We start from the raw sequence: 12656 nt of genomic DNA, 5'->3' as shown, positions 1-12656 counted from the left end.
TATATATATATATATATATATATATATATATATATAGGGAAAGGTTCAAACGAAAACCCCTGTGATTTACGAGAATGCGAAAACAACCCAATAATCTCGTATTGTGATAAAAAATAAAATTAAAAGATTTTTAAAATTAAAATTGAAATTTAAAAAGATTCAAAAATATTAAAAATAGAAGGGTAATAATGGAAATGATATCATAAAATCTTTTAACACGATTACACACGATCATGATTATCATTATCTAATAAACGGTTAATCATGTGATATGGGTGTGATAATCATGTGATTATCACATAATTATCACATTATCGCTTATATCAACACGATTTGGGTGTGATATAGGTGTGATAATTNAATTATCACATTATCGCTTATATCAACACGATTTGGGTGTGATATAGGTGTGATAATTATGTGATATGGGTGTGATAATCATGTGATTATCACATTATCGCTTATATCAACACGATTTGGTGTGATAATCATGTGATTATCACACAATTATCACAAGGATTCCGCTCGGCTAGGGCTAACTTAGAAAATCGACTACCGATTTGATTTGATATGAGTGTGATAATCATGTGATATCACTATCATAACAGCGCACTCGATTTGATCATGGTTTCGATCGGTTAGGGTTAGACAATCACAAATTTATCACAACGATTACTAATGGTTTCGATAGGTTAGAATTAGACAATCACACATTTATCACAACGATTACRRGCGACATCCACTAAACGATTTGGTGTGATATGAGTGTGATAATCATGTGATATCACTATTATAACATCACTTGTGCACTCAATTTGATCATGGTTTCGATCKGTTAGGGTTAGACAATCACACATTTATCACAACGATTACTCATGGTTTCGATAGGTTATGGTTACACTTGACTGATCATGGTTTCTATAGGTTATGGTTACACAATCACACAATTATCACAAAGAGGAAAGAAGAGAGTGGAAACGAACGTGCAGGAAAAAAAAAAGATAATTATGACTAATTAAAATAAAATAAAAATTATAAAAAATATTTAATTACATTACTATCCTTATTAATTTATTTATATTTAATATAAGTTAATTTATTAATTAAAAAAGTTTGAGGTTATTAGGTTGTTCTCGCATTCTCGTAAATCACAAGGTTCTAAACCTCCACCTATATATATATATAAAAAGAGGCTGCTGAGTTTTTGTTATCGTTGAGTAACTAGTGAAACTACATGTATGAAGTATATGTTATGGAAAAACTCACATCCAAGTATGTCTCAAGTCGCTCGACTAGTTCATGAGGAAACGGTTCAGGCAAATTTGTTTCCTTTTTGTAGAATTTCTCCAGCCAAAGTTCAGTGGTTGTCTTGTTCTTTTTACCCTTCACTGGTTCACCCAGAGGGGTTCTCAGATACTCCCCAGCAAAAGCTTCGACAGACTACAACCAATCAAACTAAATAAGCATCTTGCGGAGAAGCACAAGGAACAAGCATAAGCCCACGAAGACAATATTTACCTCCGACATTTCTCGAATCCTACGAAGAGCAGAATCCACACGTGCATATATTGTATTCCTCTGTCGGCAAACAGGAGGATGAGAAATCGACCCGAGTTAAATCAAAACAGAGTTTTGATTTTTGTTTGACAATAAAAATCAAAACACAGATGGTAAGGATATTTCTTACAAGAATTAAATTAAGCACAATATCTATTTGTTTGTTTTTTTTTTTTTTTGGAGGGGGCGGAGGGGCATAGTTAAGGCATAATATTTGTAGTTTTCCTAGAAATTTTTTTAGTGATATTCATTTTATATGCACAAAGGAAGAAAGTTGATGTCTATTACCAATGTAACATCCTGAAGCAGTTGACTAAGCTTGGAAACATTAGAGAACGGTCCAAATGGATGGCAACCTGCTGCGACGAGCCAATTCACAACAGGCCTTTCATGAATATGAGAAACCCTCTCATATGGTGCACTCAATCCACCCACAGCAGAAGCTAGTCCAGCCACTATATGACGCTGCACTTGGGATGGAATAACATGCATTCTCTCTGTTTCGGAGACATAACTGAACAATGAAGACCAACACGGGAGAAATAAAATTCAGAATTACACCTTTCTAAAATAATATATAACAGTGGATCCGGAACTCTGGGTGCACACTGCTCTAGATGAAATTAAGCAATCAGGATAACGCAAATGCAGTAAGGTATATAAATTTCCAGAACAGAGCAACAGTAACAAAGCCTGTTGTCGAAAAGAAACTTAAAATGGTGGAACAGAATAGAAAATATTAACATATACACGGTCAACAGTTGAAGCCAAAAAAGAACTGCTCAAAGTTTATAGGAAGGACAGCTAACAGTCTGTTACAAATGCCATTTGAACAAACACTAAGGGGCCGTTTACCAAACACTTACCCGGTAAGTGCATACCAAGTCACATTATCTTATCGATGAACATGGCAAGGACTGAGAATCTTACCCGGTAAAAGTAATGGCAAGGACCAAGAGTCTTTGCCGGTAAGTGAGGATGACGACTCTTACCCAGTTAGCTTACTAGGTAAATTGTTGCATACGATATCGTTTTGATGGAGTAAAAATCTTACCCGGTAAGGTAAGTGATACTATTGAATCTTACCGATAAATGCTTACCAAGTAAGTGTTTGGGTAAACGGCCTCTAAGTTTGCCACCATTGAAAACTGCACTGTACCCTGGATGTAAGCCCAACTTACTGTCCAGAATATCATGGCTAACATACAGGTTGTAGTTTTGCTTCCTGACCGGTGGATGGCAAAAAGATCACGATGAGACCCCAGGGGACCGAGTGCGCTCACACTCTTTGCTTTGCCAGCCGATTAGCTGAGGTCCCTTCAGTTGGGGTGCTAGGACCTGCATTGTATTTCTTGGTTCACCCCCAGGGGAGAACCTGTTTCACTTGAAAGTGGTTTGGTCAAATTTTGACATGCTACTGTCTATACTACGCTACCATTGGATATCCATAAATGGAAAGTCCCCATTGAGTGTGTTAATTCCTTTAGTATATTCCACTTACTCAAATCTCTCTTCACTACTTTTCCTTTTTATAACCGTGGGTGTCCGGGCTAGCTGCGTGCACATCGACCAATCCCATGGGACCCTAATGGTGTCAGTCAGGCAAATGTCTCTTCACTACTTCACCTCTGTCACTCCTGGTCAACCTTGACCTCTTGTACGACCGATTAGTATAAGTCCCCTGTTCTAGAGGGTGCATTCAAAGGTCTTCATTGAAGATAACCAGATTATCCAAAGCAGTGTTGCCCCATTTTCTGTTCAACCGATGTTACACAACCTTCTTCCCTAGATCTTCAGTCCTAGCGCTCCACAACCGGCCACATATTCACCAAATCTGCTTGTCCACTGTACTCACTCCACGTACACGTTTTTTGGGAGCAGAATAAGAATATGATGATTTTACAGGACCAACAAGAAAAGCAGAATACGTTGCCTCTACAGAGTAACACCACATGTCCAAGACGCATAAATCGTCAATATGGATACACAACATTATGTTTTATATTCACTTGTACTCATATATCAATATTTGTAAAAAAAAAAAAGTAGGAGGGATAATATCAGTCTAAGCATGATGATTGAGTAGATAGGAATTCCCATAACGAGGAAAAGGAAACGTTGTAACAACTAACATGGTAACTTTAATTGCATTTTATGTAGATACCTTAAAGGTATTTTTTCAGTTCGATGCTGAAGTACAATAACAACATCGTTACTTGTCCACAAAAGGCTTTCATCTTCCATCATAAGTTGCGGATCCACATCAGCTAATGATAAAACAAAGCTGCAAAAGGAGACACTGCTTTACTAATATTTCTATACAGCATACAAGTTCAAAGTAATTTATTCCTTTGGTTTTGAATACGAAAGGAATAAATGAAGTAAACACCAGGCGGATAATCCTGTAATACACCACATCAAATTTGTCCTGTATACAATAAGGCTGACCATGCATTACTAACAAGATACAAATAGTATTCTCATTGCCAAGGTTCAGGGGTATTGAGTCAAGTGTCAGCATAAGTGAGAGAAGAGCGAGTATCCTATACCAATATTTTAACAAATTTATGCACATAATTACGAAAATTAAAGGAATTTTCTGGTGGGTAGCTAACATCTTCATTATTTAGGCAATGGCCGAACTGAAGTTGTCCAATATGGTTGCTTTATGCTCAAAATCACCTGTAAGGAGTGAGGGATACAGTCCTCAAACTTGAGAAACAAGATTTGAGTTTTACAAATTTATAGGTGCAGCAATTTATGCCTACATATGACTTTTAGTAAGTTGTTAGACAAATGCCTTTAGAATGTGTAGAATGCAACCCTATTAATTTGTAGAGGAAGAAAATGACCAGAGAAACCGTAGAAAAGAGAATGATACTTCTTGGGAAAGGAATTTAGATGCTCATGTTAATCTCCACAAAGAGAAACTAGGTGCATGTTTCTTTTTCCGTTTACCGATTGCCAGTCCTAACACAAAATACAAGATGCTAAGAAAACCAAAAATAACAACTACATGGTTTTACTCACACAGGGACCACTCTAGTTCCATAAGTCCGGTGCAAGTCCCCTTGTTTCTTTGGCACTCCTTTATTTTTCTTCCCCCTAGTTTTAGGGTTATGAGCCTGAATAGGTTTGTGCTTCAAAATGGAATCAATCGGACCATCTGTCTCATCCATCCATTGCTGTGGAAAAAAAAAATCTTGATATAAAAGTGAAACAGGACAAACAAACACCTAGAGAGAAACCGACAGGCTGATAAACAAGTAAACAGAAACAGGATGGTGGGTACATATCAATCAGTTTAACTCCAAAAAGTGTGTTAAGCATAAATTAGCATAACTAAGACTAACCTGGCGGAGAAAAAATTTATCAGAAAGGGATGGGTCAGAGACCTCAAGTAACCCAGCAGCTAGTACATCAGCAGATCGTTCCATTTCCTACAATAATAATTTTAAGATCAAGCAAGTACTTAAAAAATGATGGGCCATATTGTTTGCGTTCTGCGCTTCAAATCATAGCATGCCTCTTTTACCACCATCCTATAAAATTATCCTTCAACTTCATTGATGCTTTTTTGATCACATGAAAAACATGTACATAAGATATGTAGGTAGAAATGATAATATAAGAGTGGATGTGCTACCAAACAATGGGGAATTGACTAAAAAATGAGGATACAGAGAGAAGTTTGGGTGACTAGTTTTGGAGAAAATGAGCCAACACTGTTTCAGATGCAGATGCTTGGACATCTCCAACACAGACCTTCAAATGGATCTGTACAGAAGAGATTTCTACCAAGAGAATGTTTTTAGGAGAGGTAGTGGTCCACCAAGACTGACAGAGGCCAGGGGGAAAGTAGTGAATTGGAGAATTGAATGGGTGGACACTATAGGAGTTGGCCTTAGAAGGATAATGGTCTTGTCCCGGTACCCCAGGGTTTTGACCAATGTATAACTTTTATTGGTTTTATTTATAGCCTACCCAACTAGTTTGTGGCATAAGGCTTGTTGCGTTGATGTTTCTGAAAAGTTTCCTATGGGCCTCATCATTCATCTTGCTCAAAAAGACAGCCAATATTCCCAGACAGCAAGAAGAGGGGAGCAGTAGAAGAAAGTATTTGAAGTTAGAAAATGTTTCACAATCTTATAAACAGTTTATATGTCTTGCAAAAGATGCAATGACATATTTAGAAAACCTAATTATGTCAACAACTGAAAGATGATCACGCACAGGAGTCATAAGACTTACAAAATGATCAGACGGGCTTCATCCAACACACCAAAGCCAGTAAGTTAAATTGAAAAAGTAGCAATATAGCCTTTGAAGAAAGAAGTGGCACCTCTTTAAGGATGGCACCATCCAGATACATCTTTGTATGCACATGGAAACGTCCATCCTTTTTTGTTTCCTGCAGGGAATGACCACGCACAGCTTTTGAAACAGCAATTGCCAACTTCTCATGGAGATGTAATAAATGTGAACCCCCGACAATCACTACTTCTTCTCCCTTGTGTATCATGTTCTTAACCTGAAAAATAGTGAAAGAAAGCATAAAGCAACATTCAGATCCAGCTAAGTAATCAGCAAACAGTTTCTTTTATTTTCATTCCCATTAATTACTGATTAATACCTCTAACCAAACACCTCCTAAGTTGTCATTCACATTGCTTCAAATCCCACTTTTCACGAAAGCACAAAACATAATGACATTAATTGTCATCTGTTCATGAAAAAGTGATTTCCAGACTTCTAAAACAGATGCCTATTCAATCTCAGTATCAGTTCGCTGACACTATTACTAAGCCTCTTCCCTTTGCACAACTGTCACTTATCCTGTCCAAGATGGCTCTCAAAGACATTTTGAAGCCACCTTGAGTGGGAGTATTAAAGACCGTAGTCCATGACTGAAGTTAGTTAGGCATTAGCAGCAAGTTATTTTAGTTATTAGTAATATTGTTTTCTCTCGATCATGGATTTTGAGATCTAATAAGGTGCTTGATTCTCCATCACCATCCTACGCTTACTCATAGAAAGGAAGGGGCACACCACTGTTTCTAAGTTGTAGGAAAAACACATAATAAATCAAATAATTTCCCAGAGGAAAAACTCACCTCAGCCTCAATTGCATCAACATTGATACTGTAGGTATGACCCTTTTCCATGATATTATAGCGATTGTGATTTTGTAGGACAATTATTGGTATAAGCAACCTCATTGCTAGATCTACAGTTTCAAACCTGAATCCACCAAATAATTCACAAAATTATTTCGTTGATATGTGCAAGTCCACCATGATATATTTGGAAGGTATATATAATGAATGATTTTGTAGAGAGATCCTAGTAAGTATTAATATATATAATCAAGTACTGAACATATACAAGTCGTCACATATAACAAAGAATCAATAGACCTGACATCCGGAGCAACAAGATGCTCAACTGTGATCCTAATCAAAGCAGCAAGCTGACCCACAAAGTTGTCATGTGTGGTAAATTGATTAGCAGCTGTAGAGCCTTGACGCAACATCACATTCTGCAAGCGGGGTATGGTCCTTGAACTAACACTCCCTTCTTCAGTTTCAAGTTTCCCGTATGTGCATGGGCCTGCTGAGATATCAACTACGACAAACCTGAATATATAATGAAAGCAGACACAAAGGTAAATCCAACTCATTTGAAAAAGTACAAGTAGGTTATCCTCCTAGTTTGGCAGACAGAATGTGACACCCATATTCAAGGAATATATGAAACAATGAGACAGCAGATATAAAGATAAAAAGTTAGGTGGTGTCGTTTGAATCAGTGGGATCAAAAATACTTCAAGGAACATTGAACTATCATAGTCATATTTTTTGAAAATGGAAACAAGTACCTAACATGATTCTTATTACAAAAGCAGTATATTGAAGTAAGAAACAACAATATCAATATCGGTGTCGTTGGAAAGAGTATATTTTAAGGATTGTAAAATATCTTTGTTGAGTTCAAAGGAAAAGTGCATGTATTGATAATTACTGAAATGAGTTAACTATGTACTAAAATTTACATTATATCAAGAATAATAATTCTAGTAATGACTAAACATTAGGAAAAAAACTGATGAGCAATCACAACCATTAATGATATTTATGATCCCATGACACGTAACTAGCCTAAGATACGACGTGTACAACAAAGGGTTGGAAAGGGAAGTTCTTGTATGCAGCTCTTCCTGCATTGTTTTTAGTGACTTGAACATGTGACCTTCCGATGACAGAGGAGTAACCTTATGAGTTCATCCATGCAATAACAGATTCATAACCATTTTATTCCTTGCAAATGAAAAATGGTTAAAACTTGAAATTGGAAGAAACATAAACCACATTCAAGAAAATTTCAACCAGAGACGTCTCTCTCTATCTCCCCCCCCCCCCCCTTCTTTCTCTCTCAATGTGGTGTGGGTAATTGCAGGGGGTAAGCAATGCCATTAGCCTTTATGCAAGATAAACCTGTGATTTCAGATCTAGATGAAATAATTGTGACATTGAAGAACATAAGAAGAAATTGACTCCTGAAAATCTATGGCAGCTTGTCAAGCCCAGAATTACATCTGAATTCGAGTAAAATGTACCTCCCAGAACCAAGCCAAACTTGAGATGCTCCTCCTCCATTGTAACGATATCGATAAATGTAACCTCCCTCTTGTTTCTTGATATCTTCTTCAGTTAACTGACCAAGCCTTTCATACATTAAACTATCAAGATCAATATTCTTATTCCTAGGATCCATTCTAACCTGTAAAACAAAAACCAAGCATGGCAAAATAGGTCAGATCAATAAAACAAAGAGTCACAAAGGACATGGACATTAAGAATTCCCCAACTGATTTGTTTCATTCTCCTAGAGGCTCAAGCTTCTAGCCAAGACATATCCCCAACTGATTTGTTTCATTCTCCTAGAGGCTCAAGCTTCTAGCCAAGACATATCTTTTAAGAAGTGTTGTGCCTTCATGTCATAACTAAAAGGCATAAAATTTGTTCCAAAAAAAATACGGGAATAATATGAGACCCAATATAAGATGAGGGAAGCTACAACGAAGCTCTATAATGTAAATAGTGGATACAAATTAACAATAAAATAAAATACAGGGATCGTAATCCATACTTTATCAAAATTCACAATAAATATTGCAGTTGGCATGGGTCTGTCAATCTCTTCGGCAGAATATCCTATATTCTCAAAGTAAAACAGGTAGGAGTATAGCTTCTGAAATTCGGGCTCGACATCTGCTGCATTGACCTCAAATGCTGGCACTAGTCTTCCAAAATCAGCCTATGGGAAAAACAAGCAAGATAGAAATTAATATTGAGCATAACTATAAAGTCCAACAAAATAAACAATTGACTTACCTCTCTGGCGGTACCAGCAGGAACCATGGCTGCTTTCAGAGCCTTTTCTAATGCTATCACTTCTGGCTGAGCAGCCTCTTAGCAGCAGTAGAAAGAAAAGTGCAATGATGAGGACCACAATAAGACTAAAACGGTGAAGATGTTAATAATCCAGTTTTCACCTATCCTCTTGACATACAAGTTAAAAGAAAAATGCATCTCAATATGATTTATCATAGCCACAGAAACAGTCCTCTCATACAATGCCTAAATACTAGATAATAACGGATACTAAAATTTAGGACTTATAAGGTGTTTCTTTGGAACATAATGACATGAAGTCAAATTCCAAATAGTGTCAAAGCATTCAGATTCAGACCGAAGGTGGAGACAATCCTACTAAAGCTTCTAAGAATTAAGTCTTAATCAAGATTAAGAGAAACTAATTCTAAAGAGCTGCTGTTGAAGTAACCAAAAAAATAATTTCTGCATATCTCATACAATCTGAGTGGAATGCGAAAGTACAAAACGTTTACAAAGTAAGCAATTGAGAACTGCGGATAAGAATCTCTAAAAGCAATTATGCAGAAATAGCTTACTGGAATTGCATTAAACACCATGTGATGGTCAATATCAAGGGGCTCGCCTGTCTCCAAACACGAGGGCCTGTGAGAAGGAAAGCCAACTTGAAGAAACTCTTGCAATTTTTGGGAATCTAGTGTGTATCTATAGCCCCCATCTCCACTGAAACCGATGAGGATAACATTTACTTCAAGTGGGACTTGGAAGGGAACCTGCATGAAATTACATCATAGTATTAGAGACATTGAATTCAAAATCTATAATAAGAAACTGAAACTGATGGAGGATGCAGTTACTCATAATTCTACACCCACAAAGACAGCACAACCATAGTTATAGTAGAAAGCACAAAAAGAAACTGAAGGGTAAAAGGTATCCGAAAAGGACAGGCTCAAGGATTTAGGCTCCATGATCCAGACAAAAGGAGAGGTTGAGGATGATCCAAGGTGTCGCATAAAGACAAAGTGGCTAAAGTGGGGGTTTTCACGGGGGTGCAATGTGACAAGGTCCCTCTAAAACTGAAAGGCAAATTCTACAGGGTAGCCATTAGACCAACTTGTTGCATGAGTGGGAGTGTTGGGCGACAAGGAAGGTCCATAAGAGGAAGTTAAAAGCCGAAGTGAGGATGCTTATGTGGACCTACGGTCGGACGATGTTACTCAAGATACCGAACGACGTCTTATGGGGGAGTTGGCAGTTGTGCCTATTACTAAAAAAACTAACAGAGGGAAGATTGCAGTGGTTTGAACACATTCACAGAAGACCGGTGGCAGCACCGGTGAACAGAGTAGAAAGCTTACGGTCTAGATGGGGAAGAAGAGGGGTTGGCTGAGGAGGACATGGGATGAGTAGCTAAGGATGGACATGACGACCTTAGGCATTTCCTAGGACATGATCTCTGATAAGGGTTCTTTGAGACGCAGGACTAGGGTAGTAGACTAGGTTACGGGAAGAAGGGAGTTAGAGAGGCTGAGAGTGCGACGGGGGGAGGATTAGAGAGTTGGCAAATAGGTTACTTGAGTACTATGACAGATAGAAGGATGTGTGTTTTCCCTTACATTCTCTAGTGTTTCAGTGTGCCAACTCCTATTTTGTTTCTTCCGTTGCTTACTATTTATTAGTCTTAGTTCTTCTTATCTTTTCGCTCACATTTTTTCACAACCCAGAGGTCTGGATAGAGGACATATTTGCGTACATCCACCCCCCTCCCCCCTCCCCCACAAAGACCCTACCTTCGAGTGGATATGCTAGGTTTCATTGATTTGATTTTAAAATGGGAAACATCAAGAATAAGAAAACAATCCGTTTCAGTATCTTTGATGTTGAAGCCTAAATACACATTCTTTTCTCAGTGAAACTTGCATCTGAGGAGAGGTTCTTAGAATTGAACTTGGGACCTCACCCTAGGAGTGAGGCTCCATTGCCCTTATAAGAATACAAGCTAGTTTTCCAAGTTATTTGGTTTCTAGTCTCATGTACTCGGTCATTTTCACAGATGTAAGAGAGATAACATCAATGCCTGTATGGAAAAGAAAAAAAAAAGCCAACATTGTATTTTTATATGACATTTTGTGTACCTCCTATGTAGTTTGTCCCTCAGTTTTTCCTAAATAAAGTGGGCAACAGGAACCTTTTTGGTGTAAAACAGAAAAGAGAATTGTTGCAAACATATAGACCCTAAGATTTTCTGCTGACCAAGTCATCAATGCGATTATCCTTCTCAAGGAATTCAGTTAATCTATGCCTGCTGCCAAAATTGCAATCAAAGTTATCATCGTCGTTTTAGTGGAAAAAACCTCTTATAACATGCAAACTTTCTCTCTTCCACCCACTCTCACTCTCTTCTCCAGGAGAGCAAAATGTCATGACGTAGATTTACTCCAGTAACTTATATTCTCTCTATATACTTAGATCACGGATTCATGCTGACCATCAACAAACTTCACTTTAATCCATTGATCCATTGAAAATCTGCTAAAAATAAAAAAAAACTGAAGAAGGCACATGAAATTTAGATGGATAAATTGAAATATAGATAATCCTACATAATCAATCTATTAACCGTGTACTTAGTAATCACGATCAGTAGTTAGAACCAAAATCAATCGATTCACTCTGCTTGGTTGGAGACAGGATAATTGCATGAAAAAGTACTAAGACATTGTTTAATAACAAATTTACCTCGGCCCGTGAATGGAGCATACGATGAACATCAGATCGGACACTGTCTCTGACGTCTTGAAAAGCACTGTGGTGCCATTGAGGATGTCCTGGATCTCTTCTGTAAGCTTGAGGCGTCGCTGATTCTGAGTATTTCAGTATGAGGACTAGAAAAACACATAATAAGGTGCTTCGAGTCGACGACATTTATGAGCAGTAAACCTCTATTTCAACCCTAATTATCTTTCAGATTCATGCAACAAACTTAGTTTTGCTTCGGAAGGATTTTGCCCTTCCGTCCCGTCGCAGGGATGGTTTACCGGTTAAAAGCAAACTGAGAGTGTGTTCGTTGGATGAATGCCTCCAAAAAATTTGCAACAAAGTAACCGCCGAGGGTTGCTCGGTAAAATGGGAAGAAAATGTAAATTTTCAAAATGTTTTTTCTTATTATAAATATAAACAATTAGGGTTTGTTTGGCCAGAAGTATTAAGTATTGACTAATGAAAATGTTAAATAATTTTATATAATATAATGGATTCATTTAAATTTTTATTTATTCAACTGATTTTCATTAACACCCGTTTAATATTTCAAAAATTGTTATTAAAATAATAATTCAAAACATATCTAGATAAGAGAATAAAAAGCAGTTAAATCACATATAATTTTATACTAAAATCACATGTAATCATGCAACTTTGATCGCCACATGAAGTCATGGACTCATCCCCGCTCACCATTACGTTGACCATCAATGTAAAAATCATATATAGTTTTGCACATGATTTGGTTGTTTTCATATTATCTTATTCAATTATTAGCCACTCATTTTATCTATTTGTTTGTTTTTTTTTTTTTTTTTTTTTTGGAAAGGATTTTTTTTTTTTTTTTAAGGTGAGTTTGGTGCAAAAATTGAAAAAAACAACCCATGTCAAATTAACAACTAAAATATTTCATAGTTCTTTTATCAAACATACCGAATA

At 37.0% G+C, this 12656-nt stretch overlaps 1 protein-coding gene across 1 annotated transcript in view; it reads right to left on the bottom strand.

Moving 5' to 3' along the window:
* LOC112519916 overlaps window positions 1-11883 on the bottom strand; it is a 13700-nt gene extending 1817 nt beyond the window's left edge. Inside the window, exons 1-14 of the mRNA XM_025128236.1 lie at window positions 11694-11883; window positions 9530-9724; window positions 8952-9026; window positions 8707-8874; window positions 8174-8337; window positions 6975-7193; window positions 6672-6798; window positions 5900-6088; window positions 4911-4997; window positions 4588-4742; window positions 3722-3841; window positions 1846-2071; window positions 1519-1578; window positions 1267-1440 (exon numbers count right to left, since the gene is read on the bottom strand). Of these exons, the coding sequence (XP_024984004.1) occupies window positions 1267-1440; window positions 1519-1578; window positions 1846-2071; window positions 3722-3841; window positions 4588-4742; window positions 4911-4997; window positions 5900-6088; window positions 6672-6798; window positions 6975-7193; window positions 8174-8337; window positions 8707-8874; window positions 8952-9026; window positions 9530-9724; window positions 11694-11879 (2145 nt within the window). The 5' untranslated portion in view covers window positions 11880-11883. The remainder of the gene's footprint in view (window positions 1-1266; window positions 1441-1518; window positions 1579-1845; window positions 2072-3721; window positions 3842-4587; window positions 4743-4910; window positions 4998-5899; window positions 6089-6671; window positions 6799-6974; window positions 7194-8173; window positions 8338-8706; window positions 8875-8951; window positions 9027-9529; window positions 9725-11693) is intronic.
* Between the last annotated feature and the right edge of the window lie 773 nt (window positions 11884-12656).

Source organism: Cynara cardunculus (assembly GCF_001531365.2).
Source record: "Cynara cardunculus var. scolymus isolate 2C chromosome LG 10, CcrdV1, whole genome shotgun sequence".
Classification (NCBI taxonomy): domain Eukaryota; kingdom Viridiplantae; phylum Streptophyta; class Magnoliopsida; order Asterales; family Asteraceae; genus Cynara; species Cynara cardunculus.
Note: the sequence above shows the minus strand (reverse complement) of the source record. Positions and strands in the feature narration are given on the sequence as shown.